This window comes from Sorex araneus, chromosome 1, assembly GCF_027595985.1.
Source record: "Sorex araneus isolate mSorAra2 chromosome 1, mSorAra2.pri, whole genome shotgun sequence".
NCBI lineage: Eukaryota > Metazoa > Chordata > Mammalia > Eulipotyphla > Soricidae > Sorex > Sorex araneus.
In genome coordinates this window covers 123735896-123762231 of record NC_073302.1, presented here as the reverse complement: position 1 = coordinate 123762231, position 26336 = coordinate 123735896, and the positions used below count along the sequence as shown (strand labels likewise).

At 40.3% G+C, this 26336-nt stretch overlaps 1 protein-coding gene across 1 annotated transcript in view; it reads right to left on the bottom strand.

Moving 5' to 3' along the window:
• Positions 1-4606: 4606 nt before the first annotated feature.
• SLC1A3 (solute carrier family 1 member 3) overlaps positions 4607-26336 on the bottom strand; it is an 85747-nt gene continuing 64017 nt past the window's right edge. The window contains exons 4-10 of the mRNA XM_004605545.2: positions 25026-25230; positions 21527-21569; positions 17798-18090; positions 14507-14740; positions 13583-13777; positions 8745-8879; positions 4607-6891 (exon numbers count right to left, since the gene is read on the bottom strand). Coding sequence (XP_004605602.1) covers positions 6687-6891; positions 8745-8879; positions 13583-13777; positions 14507-14740; positions 17798-18090; positions 21527-21569; positions 25026-25230 — 1310 coding nt within the window. The 3' untranslated portion in view covers positions 4607-6686. The remainder of the gene's footprint in view (positions 6892-8744; positions 8880-13582; positions 13778-14506; positions 14741-17797; positions 18091-21526; positions 21570-25025; positions 25231-26336) is intronic.

The window sequence follows — 26336 nt, the reverse complement described above, 5'->3', positions numbered from 1 at the left end:
ATGATGATGGAGAGTATCATGGACCAAACATGATGACCTCTCAGTGTCTGTGTTGCAAGCCATAATGCCCAAAAGTAGAGAGAGAGTATGGGGAATATTGTCTGCCATGGAGGCAGGGGGAGGGTGGGAAAGGGGGGGTATACTGGGGATGTTGATGGTGGGGAATGTGCACTTGTGGAGGGATGGGTGTTTGATCATTGTATGGCTGTAACCCAAACATGAAAGCTTGTAACTATCTCACAGTGATTCAATAAAATTTTTTAAAAAATAAATAAATAATACCTCCCCCCCAAAAAAAAGAAAGAGAGGCACAGATATTGAAGGACCGTACTCATTTGTGGAGTATAAAAAAACACAACATAGACTGACACCCAAGGACAGTAGATACAAGGGCCAGGAAGATTGCTCCATCATTGGAAGCCTGCTTCATGAGTGGAGGGGGGGGGAGAAGGCAGCTGGGATAAAGAAGGGACCACTAAGTCAATGATGGTTGGAGGGATGATCGATTGGGTTGGGAGATGTGTGCTGAAAGTAGATAAAGGACCAAACGTGATAGCCTCTCAGTATCTATATTACAAACCATAATGCCCCAAAATAGAGAGATAGTATGGTGGAAATTGTCTGCCATAGAGGCAGGGGGAGGGGTGGGATGTGAGGGGGATACTGAGGACATTGGTGGTGGAAAATGTGCACTGGTGGAGGGATGGATGTTCAATCATTGTATGACTGAAACTCAAACATGAAAGCTCTGTAAATGTTGTTATGGTTATTCAATTTAAGAAAAAAGAAAAGCAAGTCAGAGAATAGGACTCACATTTTCTTGTCTAAGTTACTTTCTATTCTAGATGCCCAATGAGGTAATTTTAAAACTGCTTTTACCATGATGTCACTAGATTAATCAGGACAATCCAGGGACCTGCACAATACTGCTTGAAAGTTTAGGTGTTCCAGGGTAGGTGGGTTGGAGCCAATATTGTGCATGCAGGAATGCTGGCTTTGATCCTTGGTACTGCATGGTCCCCAAACACCACCGAGAACCCCCCTAAATAGAATGCTGGGAGCAACTTCAGAACACCACCAAGTGAGGCCCCCAAACAAAAAGCAAACAAAATACGTATTGAGATACAGCAGGCATGGTTTCTGCCCAGACTGTGTACATGTTTGATGCAGTCACCAGTCTGAGATTTAAGCACTTTAGGTTTTAGGACGCCTGAACTATTTTCACTCCAGCTATCTTAGTTTTCCAGCACACATGTGGACTTTCTCTGGTGTGTTTTCTTCTTTGGCTAACAGCTTGTCGGCAGCTTAAAATGCAACAATGCCTCATGGAGATGCTATAGTGCCAAGGCTGTGGAATTTGGTGATAGTTTTCAGTCTTGTGCCGCTGACAGAATCTTTGAGTGCTAAGTTCTCCCTAGGGCAGACCCATCATCGGATCCTTTCAGAACTGAGCTGATTCTTCTTGGACAGACTTGATTTTTCTCCTGCAATGATCTGCAAGCTCCTAGCTAACTGAATCCAGGACATTTTATGATTCCTGAACCTAGAGTTGGAAAAAACCCCAAAATTGCTATCTTCCCAGGATTTATTGTTATATCTGGTCATGCCTATTGATCACTGTAATTGTAAGGGGGTTGTTTTTCCCTCTTCATTCAATATTCCTTGGGCCCTGCTTTATAGGCCTGCTTTCTTCAACCTAGGCTTAAAGAAGGGGATTTTGTGGGAGAGTTGTCCATTCATGGAGGCAGGAGTTTCCAGAAAAGACCCAAGAATTTCCAACCTCACAATGACTAGAATATGGTACAATATGAAAAAAATATGAACATTTTTCTAAAAGAAGCATTCCAAATGAAAAAAATGTGCAATCATTGGAAACAATATGTGAATGCCAAAAATTTTAGTCCTGTAATGGATTACAGAAAATATTTTATGTTTGGGGGTGGGGAAAGGAGTATGGAGTGAGAGAAGGGGGAGGGAAAAAAAAGAAAAACAGATGTCTTAAAATATTTCAAGCATGGATAACTGAAACACTGTGTAATTTATTTAAGACCTTCTGTGAAGTTTTAAAGATGCTTGATCAGTCTTTTTAAGTATAATCGTAAGATTTACAAGCACATAATGAATGATAATGTCCCTGAAACAAGTAAATAGTAGAAAATGTCCCAGGCCCAGACTAATTTTAAAAGCTTATTTTTGTTTGCAGAGACCAATTAGAAAATCAGGATGATTATTTTTAATATTCAAACGAAATTTCAACCTCATTTCATTGTGGCGACCTTACGTTGTCTTGAATGCCTCATTTCACTTGTATTTGCAGTTAACGGATTAACAAATAAAATATTGTGACAAGCTTCCACTTGAAGCATTATTATTTAGCACTTATATGGAAACTTTACTTGTTACTTCTCTGCAATTCAAATTTATTTGGCCGGTCTGTATTTTATGTGAAAATTCTGCTCGGCATGTGCCGTTTTCCAAATGGAAGGTTGAGACAATGAATTTTGGGTGGGGATGCAGAAAGTTGCCACTTTCCGACTACTACAGTGTAAAATCTACAATGGGAGGATGAAATTCCAAAACAGGATAGAGAAGGAAAAAGAAAGGAGGAGGAGGAGGTGGGGAGGTGGCAGGCCTTACAGAGATTATTCTAGAAGCAGAACTAGGGAGAAAGGGCAGTGGGGGGGGGGCCGTAAAAAGTTATAAACCACTTGATAGCTTTCACATATTGATCCGCCCTCTGCAATGCCTGGCTTGGAATTCCAGGTGCTTCACTCAGGGGTCCTTTTTTAGGAGGACGTGCAGCGTTCCCCTCGAAGAGCTCCCGGTTCTCCCCTGGTGGCGAGTGTGGGTATCGCTCCCTCCCCAGACACGGCTCTTTTATCCCGGGGATTTCTCATGTCTCACTTTCTCTTAGGACACTGTCCATCAGTTTCCCTCCCTCTGGCCTCCTTGTTCTTTTTCTGTCAGCTTATTCATCCGACAAGCCGGGAGTTGACACCTCCCAACTGCGCTGGCCCGGGGGAACAGGCCACACAGAGCTGGGCTTTGTTGCTTCAGTTCTGGGACCACCCGGGTGGGAGCGCAGGAGGGCGGTTGACTGACAGCAGCCCTGGTCAGTGCCCAGCAGGCCGCCCGGAAGGAGGGCGGGGCTCCGGGCCCTCCGGCACGACCCCCCTCACCCTTTCTATGCCAGCCGGGCTGGGAGAACGCTCTTCCAAGTGTTCTTCAGACCCGTGCAATGAACAACGCTAAAACCTATTTTCAATGTGGTTGTTTTCAACGTGGTGAACGAAAGACTTGCACAACTGACCTTACAGGCAAAGGGGGACTCTTCAGCAGTGGGAAAGAGTGTTGAGGAGATAACTACCGGAAGGGGAGCAAATGACAACCTGGCACAACCACGCTCCCAGGGCAGGATTATATTCGTTTGTTGGGAATGTATTTATTTCCCAGAAACAATGAAAAAAATCGTTAACGGAGAAAGTTTCATTTACGAACAGAGCTGTCGTGTCCTATAATTGCTCAAGGTTGTCTCTGCACATCTTCCTCAGGCTGGCTGACAACCGGCTTCTCAGGCTGGCGCTGTGTAGAGAGGATGCAAAATCCTCCTCCCAGAGCAGAAGGGAAAGAGACTGGGGACGGCAGGAAGAAGTAGTCCCTAGCAGAGGGTCCAGCTTTTGTGGAATTTTCCTATAAACTCATGTCCAGAACGTGTCGCAGGAGATCCTGCAGGTAAGAGACAGACATTCCCTTCAAGTGACCAAAGCTACCATTTCTCTCAGGTTATGTGCATCTTCCTTCCCCTCTCCCAACTACATTCAAATCTTATAAATGACTTGAAAATAGGCTATATTGACTAAGCGGAGTGTTTTTTGATTGAGGAGCCTGTCCCGCAACTGGGGGATGTAGCTCAGCAGTAGAGCTCTTGCCTTGCATGTTTGAAGCCCTGGGTTTGATCCCTGGTCTGAGATGCAGGGGTGTGGGGTGAGGTGAAATAGCCTCTCCTCTAGGTGGCTACAGGGAGAAGGTCAGATGAAAGTAGAGCTAACAGAAGCTCATCTGAGCATCAATGATGAAACATGGTGGGAAAAAAGCAGTTGTTCATAGATTCTTCATGACTACAACTGTTCGTTTGCATAATGGCTGTCTTTGAACTATCCCTTGAGATCTTATTCAGCTCTTTTCACAAGTGGTGGTAGTCATCACGGAGATAAATCTACTCAATTTGAAGGTCAGACAGGAAATTATTTGTTTGGAAGAAACAGTGGTGACATATTATATTTTCTCACCCCAACATGAAAATGATTCAATTGATCTGAGGTATTTGAATCTGAAGTGGGAAAACAAAAGCAAGTCAGTTTCTAAGCAAAAATGCTACTTGCATGTCCTCTAGTGGCCCGATTCAGATTCAGAAGCTGAAGGAGAACAGCTTCTGTCCTGTCTTCTTTCTTTGCGACTGGCTTCCTCTACTATTTTTTTTCCAAGATCTTACCTTGCTGTAGGACAATCTTCCCGGCATTGCCCTAGCTCCTCGAATGACTTCCATGAATGAAAAATTTATTTTTCTTTAGAAGTAAAAGAAAAAAATCACAACTGCACACCAATATAATGTAAAACTAATTTTTCTTTATTGAAAATACTTCTACAAAGTAATGCTTTTCAGTCCACCCTGGCTGCACAGAGATGCAGAACCTATGAGGGGCTGGTGAGAGGATCAGACTAGAGGACCTGCTTTCCACAAGAAATGGTTAGTATAAAAACAGATCACACTATGTAAGAGAATTAATTTGAAATGATTAATTTTGCTCTAGTGGTTTCATAAGATGACAGCCGTGTACATTAACTTCTGTAGTATATTTCCCAAATAGAGCTTCAGCATTAAGTGGTTTCTCCACCACAGCCTAATGTTAACCTTTGTACATACATAATGCTTAGGATCTATAGAAAAATAATCTCTAACTGGACATCAGAGGATGCACGTCTAGATTTTCAGTCTGTTAGCATAATAAACTCCATTCTTCACCCCTTTTCAGTCAGAAGCTCAAACATGACTGGTATTATCTGAGAGCTTCCACCCTGTGGGGCTGGCTGGATATTTCTTAGGGGGTAAAAAAATTAATCTCCTCCAAACTTGGGAGCTCCATCACCTTTAATAAATGCTCCCAATGCTGTCTTCTACAGCCACACCAAAAACATTTCATATTGCTTTATCGTCCACCATTTGTCTCAGAAACAACAACCAGACTGAAACCCACCGAGGTGAAGATTTTGAATGATGTGGTAAATGGAATCCCAATATAAAAACATATCTTATTTAATTTTACAACTTCTGATTACAGTAAAAAAGAAAGAAACCCACACAACCCTTTCAAATAAGAGAACAGAATTCAGTTCATGGACCTCTATCGAGAGAGATCATTTATTTGACTTCTTTAAAATATATCAGAAGTGACTTTATATTTTGCTATGCATACTTCCTTGGTGAATGTTTTTGAACTCAAGAAAATAAGTGTTTCAGGTCATAAATGAAGTCTTTCTTAGAGATGACCTCTAATCTTGGTATTCTAAAATCCTCTATAATGTCAACTGTGCTCCTTTCAGTCCTGGAAGGCTCTTTAGTGTTCCTTAGTAAGACCAGGAGCACGCTTGCTAACTACTAGTCTTGTGTTTATTTTTCTAAGAGTCTAGTGTCAGTTGAGGAGCAGTGGGGAGCATCTTTCCAAGAGTACTTCCTTCATTTTGGGAAGAGTAGGAAAGATGGGAACACTTCCCTGTTGAGAAAACTATGCAAAGAATTCATGAATAATGCCACTCTTGTGATGGCTTCCTTCCTGATGTTTTGCACATCTAACATTTTGGACACAGGTTCTGGTGAATCATACAAATACTGAGAAGTGTCCATTTCAAATAAATGTAGTTTCTAAAAGTCCAATGCTCCATGGAATGATGCTTTCTCAGAAAGTGGGAGAGGAAAGAGAGTACAGGCCTTTTTGTGATGCCACAGGATGATCAAACTACAAGAGTTCATAAAGACATCTCAGGGAACTCTCTCAGTTTACAGTTGAGGATATCAAGGGCCTACCAGAAGGACATGAATTGTCCATTGACACATAGAAGTTTCACTTAATATGCCTCTTCATAGCTACACTGTGTGTGTGTATGCCTTTGTCCTCTTATTCACAAAATGAGGGCAAAAGTCAGAAGAGAAAAAGAAAAAAAACTGCTATTATCCAGTTGATAACCAATTGTCATTTAACAAGTTGTTTCATTTAGATACCAATATGAAATTATGTTCTGAAAATTTTTACAAATTCAAAGATTGATTTAAAAGCATTCTTTGCCTATTATTTAACTGTAAAATTATATTTAAAAACATCACATTTATAGGACTGTGTGCCACACAATAAACTTGCAAGATCTGATCAGGGCTATTTTTGACCTCAGTACCTTCTTTCATAGACCAACATGATTTAAGTGACTCAAACTTTCAAATGTGAATGAAATATAAACAATTTGGCACCCCAAAATCCTCCCTTATATTTGGATGACTACTTCCTAAGCCTGGAAGAGAAGCAAAAAGGGAGATAAGAGGCTTACTGGAGAGAATGAGTTTGTAATGGGAGAGAAACATTTCACAATGGTTTTCAAACACCTGGTACTGAATAAAGCATTTCCTTTATGTTAGTCTACATCTTGGTTTCACTGTCAATGGATTTCTCAGTTTCATTTTCCTGGGCAATCAGCTGATATGGCTTCTTCATTTCATTCTCTTCAATCACCGAGTTACCCATTTCAGCATCTTGATTCTTTAGTTCATGTCGAGATAAATGCTCAACAATCCCAGCTCCAAGGGAGTCTCCTAGCACATTGGTGGTGGTTCGGAGGCGGTCTCTGAAAAAAGGGTAGGGAAGAAGGGAGGGGGACAGAAGGAGGCTTCCGTGAATGATTGCATAATTTCAACTTCAGCTTATATTTTGATCTGGCTAGTTAAATCTTCAGTGTAGGATATCCACCAACTGCTTGGTTACATAAAATGTGGTTTTCAAAATAGTAGTTAATAAAAGGTATAAGATCACAGAGATCTGGTTGGGGAGATCGCAGGAAGAGCTGGAGCACATATGGCTCTGCACTCAGGGATCTCTCCTAGAGGTACTCAGGGGACCATATGGGGTACCGGGGATTGAACCCAAGACAGCTGCATGCCAGGCAAGCTCCTTACATACTGTACTATCTCCCCAACCCTAAGATCATTGATTTTCAATTTTTGGCTGACATATCTAGTTTGAATGTCAACAGTAGGGAATTGCCCTTCCCTCTCTCTTCTTATTTAAAAATTCTTATGGATTCTCCTTCCTATAATTCAGGTTCCTTTATTAGTGTTTCTCATAGTGTGATCCAGCAATCCCCTGGTGTCCCTAAAGTCAAGATGATTTTTATAATGATAAGATACTGCTTCTCACTCTCATTTTCTTGTGCATGTCTAGCTAAGTTTTGCAAAGACTATCACAACACAAGAGATATCACAACAGATTGAGTGCTGAAGCAGTTAGGAGACTCTAGCTCTCTTAGACTAAGCCAGACATTACCAATATTTGTGAAAACATAAAACAGTACCATCCTTATCCTTAAGTTTTGGTTTTGGAAGTGCTTTACTTTTTCTGAACAAAATTGTTTATGTTGCTATAATGAATGTATTATTGTAATCTTCAAAAGAGTTTGAAATGGAAAAGAAAACCCTTGAATTTTTTCTAGTATGATACATATTGACAACTAGAATCCACATAGACAAAAACTTTTGTACCCAATAATGTTTTTTATGTATAAGGGGTCCTTAGACTAAAATCTTGGGGGAACTACAGCTTTCTCCTATAATGATGTTAGCACTGGCTGAGGCAAGGCTGTGGACTGAATATGTTCCTGGCCTCAGCTGCATTTAATCCTCCCAGCTAAACCAGGAGATGGATGGCATTAGTGTCCTGATTTTGCAGAGGTGGTGTTGGGGGAGGCTGCTTTCTGTCACGCAGGGTCAGGGCACAAACACCCACATGTTTGTGGAACTCCTCTTCTCATGTGGCCATTATTATGTCTAGTGAAGTGAGCATGTGCTATCTTTAGTACCTAGTGTCTTTTGGGGGATATCTTCGGGGGCACAGTTTTGAAAATCAGAAGGGAAAAGGCAGGGAGTGTCAGCAGGCAGGGGAAGATGCCTGAAGTGTTAGGGTTGGCCTGTGTGCTACTTCTCCCCACACTTTCTCCAGACCTTGAAATGATTTCCATGCGTGATGCTTGCTGTCTGCACAACACGCCTCTTCTGGTGGGGCAGCCGGGAACATCTGCGCAGCATTACGCCATTGGAATGGGAAGCACAAGGAGAAGAGCTGAAGCCAGCGTGTGAGGCCCGCAGCTTGCTTCCAGTACTGGGGGCATGTGTTGTGCAATTCGGGACTGGGGGCCTGGCTGATTTATGCTGGCTTTGCAGATACCAGTTGCCCAATCCCTGAATGGCTTTATGGAGTGTGAAGTGTAGCAGCCAGATGTGCCCGTGGGTTGATGATAAGGGAGTGAGTACGCCCGGAATCCTGGGCTGGTCTCCCAGCAGGATGCAGGCCATGAGGGCAATTTAACTATGGGCTGAGCTGCCCCTACTGGGTCAAGGCTGCCCAGCCTCCTGCTTTGGGCAGGTGTGCAGTGCCAAGCTACTTGAAATAATGAGGATTCAGAGGGGAGTCCTGCAGTATACTCACAGAAACCAGTCCACAGCGATGATGAGAGTGATGTCGTCAGTGGGCAGGCCCACAGATGTCAACACAATGACCATGGTGACCAGGCCTGCCTGAGGGATCCCAGCTGCCCCGATACTGGCGGCTGTGGCTGTAATGCTGCTCAAAGAAATGCAAAGACAGAAAAGTCGGACAAATCTCCCTTAACAGAGTATAACCTGAAAAACCTAGTGATGGCAATACCTGGCTAGCCACGTTAATATAAGATGATGTGAAAAAGCAAATGATGTAAAACCACAGTGTCTACATAAAACAAACAAACAAACAAAAACCCAACAACAAAATGAGACGGCAAAAATACCACTGAGCTAATAATACTATTTACTAATATTTGTCAACTTATTTGATCAGCAGCATCTGACATGCTTCTCATAGCTTCTCTCATTCAGTTTTCACAGGATCCTTAAGAAGCTGGTCATATTGCCATATATATAAAAGAAGAAATTGATGTTTATATTCTTCTTCATGCACCTTAAAGTATTTGGGAAAGTGTGGAATGCTGTAGAGGGACTGGAATTGTGGCTCTAGTGTGAGGGCACATGCTTTGCATATGTGAGGCCCTGACATTGACCCCCAGCACTGTATGATTCCATCTCACCCTCCCATTCCCCCTGAACCCCCAACCCAAAGTTCCTTTGGGCCAGAACACAATTAAAAATGACCAAATTAAAAAAATTAATAAAAGTGCTGTACTTACAATAGCAATTTGATTCTAATCACTCCTCTCTCCAAGTTGAGGATTTGAGAAAAAACACTGAATTTGCATTGAGAAAAAAATTATTGTACTATTGAGACAAAAAATTAATTTAAAAGAAAAGTGACTTATGAGCAACCTTTTATAATAGCAGTGTATTTTTTTAATAAAAGGTACTGTGAACTGAGTTTATAAGCACATAGCCTATCTGGGACTCCGCTTGCTAAATACATATTTGAGAGCATGATGTGAATGTGAAGGCAATTTAGATATAGTTAGGTATGAGCTAGGTACAAAGTGGTATTAACAAAGAAGTAAGTCTGTAGCAGAGAAAGTTTGTGGCTCCTCCAACATCTTCCTCTTCTATGGGACTGAGTTGTGCTCTTTTTTTGCTTTTTTTTTTTTTTTGGGTCACAGCCGGCGATGCACAGAGGTTGCTCCTGGCACTGCACTCAGGAATTACTCCTGGTGGTGCTCAAGGGACCATATGGGATGCTGGGGATCACCCGGGTCGGCCACGTGCAAGGCAAATGCCCTACCCACTGTACTATCACTTCAGCCCGGGACTAGAGTTTCTAGCTGGTATTTGACTGTTCAGATTGAAAGCAACACTTCCCAATCTCCCTTGTAGCTTATAGCAAGTCTGGGTGATTAAGAAATTTTCAGGCTTTACTCCTTCTTATCTTCCTACTGCATAAAATTTGGTGGGTAGATGTGTGGAAGGAGCTCCCTGGACCACATGCATGAGGGTAATTCTCCAGGGATGATGAAACTAGGTGATTCTTGGTCCCTGAAAATGCACAACACCTATATTCCTTCAGGGCTTGGTGGAGCAGATCTCCACCTGAGAGAGAAACACAATTTTCTCTTGTTGAAGTCATTCTTCTTATTTTAGTTTGGAGAGGTGGGACTTTCAAGTGGTACTCAGAAGATATGGGGATTCCTCTTGGTGATTCCCCGCTAACTGGGCCTATAGCTTAGTGCTAGAGAAGAGTGGTACTGGAATGCTCAGGGAACCATGTGCTAAGGATAAATTCTAGGTGAGTCCCATAGGGAAGCTCCTTAACCCCAGTTCCACTTCTTTTCAACTGTTTCATGCAACAGACCCTTTCTTGTAACTTGGCTTTTCAAGGAGGATGTCAATGTTGCCCAATGACAGCTATCAGGTGAGCTGTGAGCTGGAGTCCCACTGGACTTGAGGTTCCAAGAACTCCCAGGTCAGTCACCTCTCACTGTAACCAGCCTCATCTTTTAACCCCAATGTATCCCTCAACCATTATCACTTTCCATCAATGCAAAACATATACACAATGTCTAGAGATACATAGTTCTAGAATCTCACGCTTTACTGACTGAGCTAAGCTGGGAACAGGGCATATTTCTAAGTAAGTATAACCACATACCTCAAAATATGGAGGAACTAGTGGAGATTAAAAAGGGACTTAAGTGACCTAGAAACCAAATGTAAGCCATGAATCTGGATTTGATTTTGGTCTGAAGGAGGAAAAAGCTATCAAAGACATTGTGGGAACAATTGGAAAATTTTGAATTTAGTTGATATTTTGAAAGTGTTTTTTTTTAGATTTGTACTATAGTGGCTATGTAGAGAAATGTTTATTGAATCACCTGCAGAGAGATATCAGAAAAGAGAGGGAGAAAGAGATGTGCTGTAATATTACTTCAAATTTCTTTTTTATAATACAGCTTTAAAATAAAAATTCGTGAAAAGGCTTGATTTGATCTTTAAAATAAACCACTACTAATAATTGTCCTCTCTGCTGGCCACACACACACACAAACACACACACACACACACACACAAGCAAGGTCTAGTCTGAGTGTGAGGACAAGAGTCTCCATTGCACTTAATGTTCTATTGTGACTCATAGACCCATGCTAACTTCTGGGAAGCAAAAAGAGAAGATTACTTTCTCACATTTGTGCTTAGATAGGCAATGTGAGATATTGATTTGCATTAGGACTATGTAAAGAAGGTTGCAATAGGAAAATAGCAGGTAACTGTGGACATCTCATAAGAGACTAATAAATTAGGGGAAAGTAGCACTGTAGCACTGTTGTCCCATTGTTCATTGATTTACTCAAGCAGGCACCAGTAACGTCTCCATTGTGAGACTTGTTACTGTTTTTGGCATACTGAATACGTCACGGGTAACTCTGCTGTGTGGGCAGAACACTCTCGGTAGCTTGCTGGGCTCTCTGAGAGGGACAGAGGAATTAAACCTGGGTTGGCCATGTTCAAGACAAACACCCTACCTGCAAAATGACCTTTAATGAAACACCTTACATATTGCAGTTAAAATGTTTACAAAAATTAATTCTCAATTTATTTGTCAACATAGGCTGCTATTTGGTAATCTAAAACTTAACCCAAGAAAAAAATCTTAATCCAGATTTGCAAGACTACTAATAAAAGTGAACCTATTTTAATGATGTTAAAAAATGATGTGTCACCCACCCAAACAGAGTCCCAGCAGCAGAAACTCAGGTATGTGAGTTTTGTGACTGAAATCTCCAGGCTCAAATGGAATCGGGGTGGGCAACCTCTTACAATCCCCCTGTTCTTCTAAGAGCCTGGCAGTCACACCTCTGGTACCATGTAAATTCATTAACCAGCCATGACCCAGAGACTCATAAATAAATCTCAAAAGAGATCAACAAGCTGCAAAGATGCTTCCAGACCCCAAAGTCACCATTAAGTTAAAAATTTATCTCCAAATATATCACCCATTCAAAATTAGAATTTTTGAGTACATCTCAGACTCTACATCACTGATATACCAGGAGTATACTAGTACACCACATTGGATGGAATGTAAAGTAGAAGGCAACCAATCTTGATTAAGAAAATATTAACACACAGGGCTTAACCTGTAACAACATATTAATAATCTATTATACAAGGACCTAACGGCTCTAGGGTGAGATACAACAATCTTCACACACTTTCTTCTGAAGAAGTTTTTTTTTTATCATTTTTAGCAAATTATTCATTACAAGCAATATAAAATAAATTATTTGGAGCCTGCTATTGGGGCAGGCTTGGGTGATAAGTCAGAGAATTGAAAATAATGGTGGTGGGAGGTGTACTAGTGGTGGGATTGATGTTGGGATACTGAATGTAATAAATCATTGTGAACAACTTTATAAAAATAAAAAGTTAAAAAGTATAATCTAACTTAAAAAAAGAAAAATACCCATCCCATGTATTATGCAAATTAAAAAACAATGAGCTAACTGTATTCATAGGTAGTATAAGGTTAAGTAAATCAACCAAATGTAAAAGAATATATTTTTATAAAAAAGAAAGTGTGAGCACATATATGCTTAAAAAAGCCTTTTACACTAAACAATAGTGATCACCTATTGAAAGATAAGGAGTAATAGTGGCCAGGAAATTTCACTTTTTATTCTATTCATTTCTAAATATTAGAATTCTGTTATTCATGAATATGTGCATAAGTAATTTTCCCCTTTTTTGACGTTGGGGGGGGGGCGCAGAGCACATTTGACAGTGCTTGGTGCTTACTCCTGGCTCTATGCTAAGGGGTCACTCTTGGTGGTATTCAGCGGGACTATATGTGGTATTGGGGATTGAACTCAGATTGGCCACATGCAAGGCAAGTACCCTACCCTCTGTAGTTTCTCTCCAGCCCCTGAAATTTTTCTTCTTCTAAGGATCACACCCAGAGGTGCTGGCGTGCCTGGGCCAACCATCAAGTCCAGTGGTACAGACAGTTGGTGCTTGAGGGCCACTAGGTCACAGCTGGCAGTGCTGAGTGGCCACCAGGGCTACAACAAACCAGGAGTGCCAGTGAGGAGTGAGGCCATATTGTGTGCTGGGAATCAAACCAGGGTCTTGCATAGGTAAAAGATGCACTCTGCCACTCATGCTATCTGCCCTGCCCCACATCTATAATTTAAAGGGAGAAATGATAAAAATATAAACATCAGAGATGAAACTATTTCCATAGTCCCTAAACTCCTGCTTATATGTAGTTCCTTCCCAATCAGTTCCTTCCCCATCCTCTGATCACCATGCCACTGTGTAAAGTCATTCTTAAGAAAATGTGTCATATTGCCCATGTACCTGATGGTAATAATCTGTCCAAAGTTCAGATCAAAGTTGTTGACTTGAGCGATGAAAATGGCAGCTAAGGCCTCGTAGAGGGCGGTCCCGTCCATGTTGATGGTGGCTCCCACTGGGAGCACGAATCTGGTGATGCGTTTGTCCACGCCGTTATTTTCTTCCAGGCACTTGAAGGTGATGGGCAGGGTGGCAGAACTGGGAAGGGCAAAAAAGACTTGTCAGCGACTGCCCTCATGGTTTAGACAGTGTCTGGGGATTGGGTATTTTGGACACAAAGTTCCTTCCTCTCCTATGTCCTAATTTAAAGGGAACTAAGTCAGCACTTGTGTAAATAGGGGAGCAGGGTTAGGAACAGTGCGAGCAGTTCCCCCTGGTTTGGCAGCACCCTTGTTTCTGGGTTCCTCTGTGAACACGTGTAAACATTCCCCGACACCAACAGCTTGTGCTGAATCACTGGCATCGTTTGTTTAGGCAAAAGTCAAGAAGAGGGAGACTGCGGTGGACAGGAAAGAATAGCTGATTTCCACTTTGTCTCCTCAGAATACATAGTCAGCCATTCCCCAAAATAGACTGGACTTGTTTGTTTGTTTCTGGGCCATAGTCGTCTCTGATGCTCAGGGTTTAGTCCTGGCTCTGCACTCAGAGACTACTCCTGGTGGGGTTCAAAGTAACATATGAAGTGCTGGGCATCAAAACCAGGTGAGCCAAGTCCAAGGCAAGTGCCTTAGCTGCTGTATTATAGCTCTGTTCCCCCCTCCCCGCAAATCAATCATAGTGACATCAGAAGTGAAAAAGCCAACAGAGATGCCTGGCATTTAAATACCTCTCCCCCAGACTTCTGATCCCCCCACACCCAAAAGTTCTGGTTCAAAGCCAAGTCTGAATTGATTTTCTTAGAGTAGGTGGTCACTCTTAGCTACAGACCTGGAGGAGGTTCCCAGAGCAGTGATGAGTGCCTGCAGCAACCCTCCGATGAAAACCCAGGGGTTTTTCCGTGTTACCAGGAAGTAGAGGAGTGGCAGGACAATAACAGCATGGATGAGCAATCCCACGATGACTGTGACAGTGTACATGGCCAGCTGACCCCCAATCACGCCCATGTCTTCCATTTCCACAATTTTCCCTGCAATCAGGAAGAGGATACCCAGAGGGGCGTACCTATGCAGAAACAACAGATACACAATTGGAAGTCTGATTTCCAACAAGCAAGTTCCCCAAAAACTACCAAGTGAGGAAAACTGCAAGAGGGCAGATTTGCAAGCTTTTCTGCCCAGGATACTCTTAGGACTTGTAAAAATGGTTGGTTTCTTTCTTTTAAGTGCAAGTTTAAATATAATCAGTATTTGCTCAGCATGTTGAACCTCTCTGTCTGATCTATGTCATTTTTTTGTGTTTTTTTTTAAACCTATTTAAAAAAAAGCCAGGCACAGAACTCTTGTGACAACTCCTTTTCTTTCCCATAACTAAACTTTCCCTTTGCCATGCCTGGTCACTTCCACCCACTCTTTTTGTCTCCTCCTGCCCTAGATAGCCTGCAAATGCCAAAATCATGGACCCAGCATCTTGACTTTTAGGGGTATTTCCCACATCAGAGTCTGGTCCCAGGTTAAAGCAAGTAGTGCCTCATGCCCTCTCAGGGTTTTGGATCAGCTGCCAGTCCTCTTTCTCAAGGGCTCCTTTTGCTGTTTTCCCCTGCTTATACCATTACTTCCAGCCATAGCCATGCTCAAGACCACTCACCACACGCTCGGACGAGCCTCACCCATGAAGGAACCGACAGAGGAACCCAGGGCCTGCCAAGCTACCCGTGATGTATCTGACATGCCAAAAACAGTAACAACAAGGTGCTATTTGAGTTCCTGGAGCGAGCAGATGCCATTGGGCTATACTAGCATGTGACAGGAACAAATGAAGACGTTACTGGTGTCCACTTGAACAAACTGATGAACAACGTGATGACAGTGATACAGTGATATCATTACTCAACTTTTACTTAAATGTACTAAGAGGAAAGCTTATGTCATTGTGCAAATAGAAAGCGAATCCCACTTGGCATAGTTTGAAGGTAACCATAAAGTAAATTCAGAGCGATTGGAATTGGTCACCTCTATACCCATACTCCCACAGTCAGATAACAGGTAGTTTAAAGACATGATCCTTGCTCATTGGCTGCTACTGTCATTGGTGATGTTCTCCCTGGAGGCTTGGCATGAATCAACAATGGAGACACAAGATGACTTGTACTTGGTGAAACACTCCAATGGCTTCAACTCCTTTTGCCTGATGCCTGTAGAAGGGACCACCAAACTCTTGCTACTCAAGACAAAGATCAGTCATCCTTCAGAAGAAGGATCTGCTGGGAATGGTGTATGGAGAACTTATTTCAAATGAGAAAGTACAATGCTGCTTTTCAAAGTCTTTGAAAAGCACAGGCCAGGAAATTGAGTACCTGGTTTCAGAAATGTAATCACTCAATGTTGCATGTGCAGGCAAATGTACAGCTAGAAAAGTTACATGTGAGGTTCATTCAGCGCCTTGAATGGACTGCTTTCATACAAGAGGTGAAAGGTGGAGGCATTTTAATAATATGAAGATAAATGTCTGCTTTTAGTCCTGCCAGGATTTCAAAAGAGGGCCCTAGGATTTCAACTGGGGGCTCCTGTGGAGATCACATTCTGATCAGTCTTTGTACCCAAGTTCATATCCATCTTGCACAAACTCCTGAAAAATGGATTTCTCTAGGCTTTGGAGCCTCTAAAGACAAAGGATATTTTTAATCATATTGGTGAGTGCTTTCTTAGAAATAGATGCCTTCCTGCCCCAGGTGCCAAGAAGGAATCTGGATTAAAACAAAAGACTTAAAAGAAAAGCAATCCCTACATAAAGCCTAAACCAATCAAAGGGGGGTCTCTCCCTGCTGGAGACAATTTTCTTTCCAAGGTTAATGTTCCTCTTTGGATTTAGTCTTTTCCTTCCTAGTTCTCAACTTTATTTGAAAAGAGTTTTGTTATAAACTGTGGCTTGTCATTCTAGAATACTTCCCCTGAGTCTTTCAGGCATGCAGAATGGCTGTTTACATTTCTTTCTTTGAGAGCTGGAATGGAGGAGAGGTGAGCATTGCTTTCCCAAGGTTTAGGGGGCTCTTAGTTTGCTTTTCCTTCTATTAGGAATGTTGTGTTAGCACTCTGTATGGCTGGCTTTCCTGGTCATTCAGATATCAGCCAAAAAAGTTTACCTGTTTAGAGGCTTCTCTGTACTGTTCAAGGCAATTTTATTCTGTCATATAAAATTTATAAATTTGGGACTTACACAATGGTACAGTGGAGAGGGCATTCGCCTGGCATGCAGCTGACCAGGGTTTAATCCCTGGCATCCCATGTGGTCCCCTGAGCACTGCCAGGAATGATTCCCGAGTGCAGAGCCAGGAGTAACCCCTGAGCCTCGCTGGGTGTGACCCCAAAACCAAACCAAATCAAATCAAATCAATCAATCCATCAAAGGTTTAAAATTTTATAAATTTGTAAGGGCCAAGCCCCATGGTGCAATGGTAGGGTGGCACAGATATTTAGGAGTCACTAGAATTACAACCAGAAGTATTCTGGGAGCTATGTTATACTGAGGACTGAACTCAGGGTCTCAAATATGCTAGGCTTGTGCTCTAGCTCTTGAACTATCTTCTGCTCCCTAGGCAAATTTTATTCCTTCTTCCAACTCATTTCTTAAAATTACTTTGTCTCATGTTATTGAATTTTTTATAGTGCATGGAACGAGCGCTTATAATTGACTTGTTTGGTTTTTCTTTTATATAAAATAATGTAGAATTTAGGAAATCCATATTTATTTTTGTCACAGTTATATATCCATAGTGCCTGGCATTGTATACTTGGCATATAGCAGACACTCAAAAATACATGTCCTAAACAGCTGTCAGAAGAGGTTTAGAACATAGAAATGAAGATTTCTATGGATTCCATCAGCAATGAGGTGAGGAGTTGTTAGTTGTTCAAAAGCACGGAAATTAATTTATTAGGAGATTTGCACATGGGATCAAGACCATCATAAGCTCAGAAAATTATGATATTCTTGTGCTGACCAGAATAGGATCATTGCAATTCAATTGGTCACCCTATTTGTCACATGTTCCCCACTGCTAAACACATGTTGCTGACAATAAGCATCTGGTAAATAGCATATGGAGCACATGGAAATACCTACCACATTATCACTGCTACCAATCTCATGATGGCTTCATTCAGAGAATCAAAGAAGTCTTTCAGTGCTTGGCCCTGCTCCTTCATGTTCCCGATAACAAAACCAAAGCACATGGAGAAGACCACTAGTCCCAAGGCATTGACTCCATTCACAGAGCCTGCAACTGGCACCAACTCTTCTTTGATTTTTGTAAGTGTCTCCATGGCCTCTGACACATTGTTTATCACAGCACCCACAAGTGTTTCATTGGGCTGAATGGGCACTCTAAAGCTTTTCTTCACATAGTTGGTTTTAAACTAAAAAAAGAAAGAATGCAACAGTATTTAAAGGTGTTTTTGTTCTCTTTAGACTTTCCTGTAGTTCAAATGCATTATAATGATACACTTTCTTTTTGGTATTCACACAGTAGTGTTAGGAAAACGCATTAGTTTCAGAAAATGCAATAGATAAAATTCATTATCTTTTAGCTGTTACTTATTATCTAATCTAATAAATGCTCAACAATTCCTCAGTACAAATAGGAACACATCCAAATATGTAACAAATCATAACAGAAAAGCAATATCTGGTTCAAGATGTTGAACCTCACATACACATGTGCTTTTACTTTCTTCTGAAACTCATAAAATGGGCTTAAAAAAACCTATAAATTCAAATATCCTCAATAGTCCCTTTATTCTCTATGGGCTCACGCTATGGGATCCCAGGGAAAAATCACCTAACATTCTTTTACTTATATTCTACAATGGAGAAACAGGAATAACTGTGCCAATTCTACTTCATAGGGTTGTGATAATATAATAAAACAGAATATAAAATATTGTGAAAGTTTTGAAACATTATATTAATGTTATATATAATGTTAATTATATATTAATAATTATATTAATGTTTTGAAGCATTATATATAATGTTTGTAGCATTATATTAATGTTAGTCAATAATAAAGCCCAGTGGATATTAAAGACTCAAACTCTCAAAACGATAACCTTAAGGGCATTAAATATCAATTCTTTTTTCCTTTCATGCTTTTCTCTCTTTTTTCTTTTTCAATTTTTGTAAGCTGGGAGAAAAATGAGTAGAGTAACACCATCTTCTATCCTATCTTCACCCTTAGCCTATGTTTTAGTGTACCAAAGTTTAATGATGAGAACAGTGAAACTACATTCAGTGCTTCAGAGCAGTATTCTTAAGAATAAGTGCTTTTTTAACATTGATAATGACGACCCACTTTTCAGGTCTGTAGAGTCATTTCTCTTATTGTTTAAGAGATGCGTTTTTCCATGTCATGTCTGCAAAGACATCCCAGATTGGAGATGCTGAGTTCATTACTGAGACTATAACTATTTCTATCTTAAGCCCATTCCTCTATGATTTTATTGAGAACAGAATTCCTGGTCTTGATGCTGGTGGCCGTTGGCAACATAGAGAATAATAATGTATGAATGTTGACTTGATCTAGAATCTAGGGAAAGAAAGCACAGCTGTACACAAAGTTTAAGTCCAGTTTTACTAAGAGTAAACGGGAAACTATCTTGCCCATTGGAAAACCACTGTTTCCAAAGAAAGTCACAGTTGATTGTCAGTACTATAGCTATATCCTTGAATAATCGGTGTAACTGCTGGTAACTTCAAGTAACACAGAAACTGATCCCTCCTTGTCATCTATTCTTATCAACTCTCAAATCTCCCTATTCCGCTGGGGGGCTTATACAATTTATGGCTTGCTTAGGATAGATTTTTTAATCATGATCAGCCTTTCCTGTGCTTTTGACTCTTTCCCCTGAGATACAGTGTGTAGCCTACACAGAGACTGCAAATTCATTTGTATTTTGGCCTAAGAAAAATAGATCTGGAAAGATGCATTGCTTCCCCTTCAAATCCTTTAAATGCAATCCAAAACCAAACACAATAAATCTGCATGAGTCAGCACTTTTCTAGTGCAGTTAGAAATCAGCATTTTTAATGTTAGCCAGTGCCAACTGATTAACTGGGGCCCATGGTGCTGGGGTTGGTTGGGCATATTGAAAAAGGTTTATTATTTATTGCTACAGTTGTTTTTGAATAAAGAAAAAAATTGGCTCTTACTTTTTTGAAGTTAGATTTCTTTTGAATATTTGTTTGTTTTTGGATCACAGCAGTGATCAGGGCTTGCTCCTGCCTCTGTGTTCAGGAATCACTCCTGACAGGACTCCAGGGACCATACACGTGGTGTAGGGGGAATCAAACTTTGGTCAGCCTGATGCAAGGCAAGCATGTTACCTGCTGTATTATATCCCCAGCCTTCTTTTGAAGTTTTGCATAAGTTGCATATTAAAACAGTCAATAAAATTTTATAAAAGTGGAGAACAGCCCGAAGGGTGACTTTCATTGTAAAACTTGGATCTTTATGAGGTCAGCACTTTTTTTTGGTTTGTTTCAATAGATTCTAAACAGATGTCTGGGGAATTACAGAAAGGTGAAGTGGCATAGGAGCTAGAGAATGTTTGCCAACTATTATTTAACAAAGAAGGGCCAGCTGTTTCCCTTTTACAATTTGGGCAGCAAGACTCATTCACTACATGAATTTAGAATAAACTTTACCGATTTTGTCCTCTAGGAATAAAATGTACTTGTATCCACAACACTGAAACTCCAGAGCTGTTTGCATATAGGGCTAAAAGGAATAGGATCTCACTACAGTCTCTAGGTGGGAGTCTCATAACACTAATACTAATAGAAAGATTTTGGACTCAACATAAAAGCTATGATTTACAGGTCTGCCACTGATTAGTTGTGAGATCTTATACTTGTTAAAAAAATCCTTCGTATGGGTGACTTCTTTCATTAATGAACTGGAGACAAAGATACCCATCACATGGATGTGAGAACTAAATATAACATTAGTGCTTGGCATATAGCAGGCACTTAATAAATGATGTCATTGCTTTCTGATATGGTTCCTCCTCTAGCATAAGGCTCTCTCAGTAGACTTTTCAAAAACAGCCCATTGAATTTTTTCTAAACTTAGGAATTTGAATAATCTTCCTAATCTTTATAGTAAATTGTAGGACTAGAGAAATTGCTCAATGAACTGAGCTTATGCTTTGCATTTAGGTATGCTTCTCTGCCCCCTCATCTCCCAAAATGTAAGTTCTAAATTTATTTTATATTGTAGTTTTCGGGCTGGAGTGATAGCACAGTGGTTGGACTTTGGCCTTTCACATGGCCAACCCATGTTCGATTCCTCCACCCCTCTCGGAGAGCCCGGCAAGCTACTGAGAGTATGGAGCCCTCACGGCAGAGCCTGGCAAGCTACTCGTGCATATTGGATATGCCGAAAACAGTAACAATAAGTCTCTCAATGAGAGACGATACTGGTACCCACTCGAACAAATTGATGAGCAATGGGATGACAGTGACAGTGACTTGTAGTTTTCATGTTTGGAGGGCTTTTATGTACAAGATATGGGTGTAGGGGAAAGAATTTGCCTTTAAACGATTAATAGAAACTCAATGAGCTAGTTGTAAATAAGACAAAAAAGCATCTAATAAGTAATAAACCTTCAAAACAGGCTAAAAAAACACCTCCCTAGTATCACCTCCCCAGAAAATCTGAGCACATTCATCTTGTTGGTAAAATAATTGTTATTTTATTGCAGTGAAATGTAAAAATATACAATAAAAAAGGGGATTCCATTCTGACATTCCAAAGAGAATTTGAAAACTGAATTCTGGCTGTAGATTATTTACCTGTTTAAAGCAGGCTTCTACAAGATTTGGAGGAAACATATTCCTGCAAAGAAAAGAATAATTATTTGAAATATTTCCCAATCATAAGTATGTTCCTTAAATAGTTGCTTGTACTGTCTAAGATAAAGATGCATTGAACCAAGAAGCACAAGGAAAAAGACAAAATTCTGGTAGATTTTATGACTTGAAATGGGATGCACTGTCATTCTTAAGTGCGACTGTTACAGCTTATATTTTTTTCAGGGGAGATCCCATATTCAATTTATTTGTTCTCTTGCCAGACAATAGAATTATTTGTTCAACTAAGATGTCATCAAACCCTGCTCCTAGGAAGAATCAAAGTGATAACAGAATTTTCTTTTATCATATACATTCTGGTCAATAGAATTGTTATTCAGTATTTGATAATGTGCCATGTGTCAAGGGATCAAATGTTCTGAACCAAAAGTCATGGTCAGGGGCTAGGGTTGTGGCTTGGTAGAGTACTTGCTTTGCATGTGTGAGGCCCTGGATTCAATCTCAGGCACTGCAAAAAAAAAGAAAAGTCATGGTTGGAGCATAGAATTTTGATCTCTGAAAAGTCCTCACAAATACCCATTGAGAGGTGGTATATTGAAACTACACTGCCTGAGCTCTTGAGTCCTATGTTTACTAATGAGTAGATGATTTGCAAAACTGAAATTTGAGGTCCATGTCACTGGAACAGTTGTCACTTCCTCAGAGCAGTGTTTGAGTTCATGTATGTGAGGGAGAAGAGGGACAACACTCTCACTGAGGAATCCCAAGTCTGCTGTGTGATCTTGGTCGAAGTATGGTGTTTATTTAGGTCTCAGTTGACTCATCTGTTGGGAGAAGGAACATTGTTGTTTCATTGAAGAACCCAAGATTCTAGCAGCTATACGTTATGAATTTGCATTTCCTTCTTTCTACTCCTTAACATTTCCATTTTCTTCTCTTTCATGTATATACCTTATGGGTTTATTAATTTTATCTTGACAGAAATGGGATTTTAGGAGATTCCAGGATCAATGCTCAACCAAAATGCAGATAGATTAGTCATCCTAACTAAAGAAGGCAGAAACATTGGGTGCTCCTATGAACCCACCAGACTGGGAAGGAAGAGATTCTAAATCTTTAAGCAAGTGTAGAAATTATATATATATAGAGAAAATATCCCTAATCCAAAGTACCTGAGGGTGATATCCATTTTAGAAATTGCAAAAAGTCTTGATTAATTGTATAAACTAAGTTAAGTAATATTATGGGTGACAATTTGGTTTGAATCAATATTGTAGGATAACTTGTTATATTTTGATTTTTGTGATTAACTGTCTAAAAAAAGACAAAGAGGAGTATTTGTGAAGTGGTTTGTGTTCACAAATTATTCAGTCACCCAATGGTGGGAATTGAGAAAACTGCTGAAGAAAACCCTTACTTTCCAAATCTCTCCTGAATTACCTGCCACAGAATGATTCCTTGAGTTCTCCGGTGAAATTAAGCATCCAAGAGATACTTTTTTCAGAGGACCAGTGAGGACTCCTTTCAAGTATCTAAGACTGGTTACCAATTACTAGGTAAGTAAGTTGTTAAAATGGGAGAAAAGGGTTTGTTTGAGGAAGTAAAGACAGGGTTTTTAAAGGACTACTCAATAGAAGAGCACTAATAGGTAGGAAATTTAAATAAGATCCAGTTGCCTTTCTATTTCCTGATTGATACATGTTTGGGAAGCTAATCTCTTGGACTTTCTTACATTCTGACTTCCTGTTGAGTTTGTCCATAGGGATGCACTGACAGATTTCAGGGCAATGGGAGAGGAAAGTGGATATATATACTCATTCTCCCAGTTCTTAATTTGCCAGGTAAATAGCAGCTCCTTTCTTCCAAATTAGAGCCATAGAGCCCTATCTGGAAGGTTCTTTTCCATAGGCACATTCTTCTGGAGCTCCAGTAATAGCTCCTTACTTTGCCTCTCAGATCTAGGGTGGTAAAAAACCAGCTTCCTATTATTAGTTCCTGCTGCCTCCAGCTTCTTGGATATTTTCTTAACACTGCCCATTTATTTGCAAATCCTCTTCAATGATTCCTTTGAATGTGAATGTGTCTCCTGCCAGGACCTGACTGGTGTGAAGGCAGGTGTTGAAGAAAAGAGACAGGATCAAATTGGCTAACTTCACAGTTCTGTGCAAGTCCCACTCTAGGATGTTTCAAGTGTCAGATAGACTCATTCATAATCAGCATGTGGCTTGTACAAAAACAATGTTAAAGAAGTTGTCCTTTAGTCTTCAATTACTGATCTGCCAAATCCTTCATAAAGAGTAAGACGAGAAAACCTTGGGACTGACCAAATTATTTCTCAAGTCCCTCCTGAAAATAAATTGTTTGGAGTAATCAAGAATGATACAAATTCTAAGTTTTTTTTTTTTTTTTGCTTTTTGGGTCACACCCAGTGATGCTCAGAGGTTACTCCTGGTTCTGCACTCAGGAATTACCCATGGCAGTGCTCAGGGGACCATATGGGATGCTGGGGATCGAACCCGAGTCGGCCGTGTGCAAGGCAAACACCCTACCCGCTGTGCTATCGCGCCAGCCCCCAAATTCTAAGTTTTAATTGAAAAGAGCCTAATGAGAAGACTGTGTTTGAATAAAAATTAACCTTAAAGATGCCAAATTAAGACTTGAGAAAAGTAGGGTAAGATTTATTAATATTTCATCTGCATTCCTATGTTCATTTCAGCACTATTCAGAATAGCCACAATATGAAACAACCAAAATGCTCAAGAAGAGATGACTGTATAAAGAAACTATGGTACATATATACAATGGAATACTATTGGACCATAAGAAAAGATGAAGTCATGCAATTTGCTGTTACATGGATGGACTTGGAGAATATCACGTTGAGTGAGATCAGTCAGAGGGAAAGGGATAGACTTAGAATAATTTCTCTCATATGTAAGATACAAAGAAACTACCTAGGGGAATATCAAATGCCCCAAAGTAATAGAAATAAAAGGCAGGAGAACTGATTTTCAGCGAAAAAGCTTGTCACTGGGGCAAGGGTATGAGGGGCTAAGTTAGAGAAGGAAACACAAGGACAATAATGTGGGGGAAAAGTGTCTGTCACAGAGGCAGGCTGGGGGTGGATGGGAGGGAAACTGAGGACATTGGTGGAGGGTAATGGACACTGGCGAAAGGCTTGGTGTTGGAACTTTGTACTGAAACTCAATCATAAATATCTCTGTAACATTGTAAAAAAGAGTAATTAATATTTCAAAGCTGAGAAATCAACTGCATTGTCAAATCTTCATCCTAGAAGTAGTGGTTTATGATATTTTACACATGAGATGAGAACATGGATTCTTACTTTTGTTAGAGAGAAGTAAAGATATGACCTTCATTTTAAACTTGGCTGGATTCTCTTCCAAGGTTTGAAGAGCCTTCCAAAAGGAGAGTTGAGTGATGAAAACATACCCAAAGGGACAGAGTGGGAAAGACATACCTGATCAAGTCCAGGAAGGCGTCTGCAGCTGTCACTTGTACAACTTTGCCTTCTCTGTGCATATTTTCCTTTGTGCCCTTCCCAGGATGGATGATGATGACAATGATTATGCCAATCACCACAGCAATGATGGTTGTAGTCATGTAATAGACTACAGCTCGCATCCCCATCTTTCCTGATGCCTTACTATCTAAGGCGGCCATTCCTGGGGAAGGCAAACAGAAGATTTTCAGGCAGTCAGTTCAGGGAATTCTCCAGGAAAGGTCATGAGAACAACACTTCGTTTTTCTACTTCCCTAACCTCATCCCACCCAACAATGGGATTTTATACAAGTACATGAAGTTGGCAACAGATTTAATTGGGGCAGTATAAAAGGTGAAGGAGAAACAAAAACATAGAATGGCTAGACAATAAAAGACACATAATCACCCATTTTCTACCCCAAGAGTTGTTTTCACACAGTTCTCTAATTGTTTGAAAAGGTAAGTCAAATTCTTTCTTAGGTTTCTATTAGTTGGGGAAGCTACAGGAGACAACAGTGAGGAGGGATGTGTGTATAAAGATTACTTGAAAAGTTTTTTATCCTCAGAAAGGGGATGTTTGCTTTATGTTAGAAAATAATGTATTATAGATAAAGAAAAATGTAGCTCAGGCTAGGGATATGGCTCAATGGCTGAGGGCATGCTTTGCCTGTGGGAACCTCAGGCTTGATTCTAGCAGTGCATGATCCCCTGAGCATCTCTATAAGTGGATCCTTGAGGTTTTATTTAATGACACTTTAACAAGGTGTGAAAAAAAATAAGCAGGACAAAAAAGGTAAGTCCTTAAAAATTTCTAGTAGAATAATCTAAATGCATCATAAATTTAAGCACTGTGGTGACTCACACAGATTAACTGTCATTAAATTCTTAAAAAATATATATGTGAATATATAAAATATTTATATGTTATATAATACATATTTATTTTATAATATATTATCATTATATAACATAGTTATATAATATTCATTATATATATTCTGCAGGGGGATACAGGATATACCCAGTAGTGCTCAGCACTTACTTCTAACTCTGTGCTCAGTTTTCACTCCTGGCGGAGTTCTGGTGATAATATGAGATACCAGGGATAGAATCAAGGTCCTGTTGCATGTAACTTAAGCACTCTACCTACTATGGTATCTCTCCAGCCCTTCTTGTAGTAGTCTTTTCTGTTTTATGTAAAATGTATTATTTTGATTACCTACAGATTTATTCTTCAATTTGCATTTGAAAGAGACATGACTAGCAAGAACAAATCTCTTATAGCTT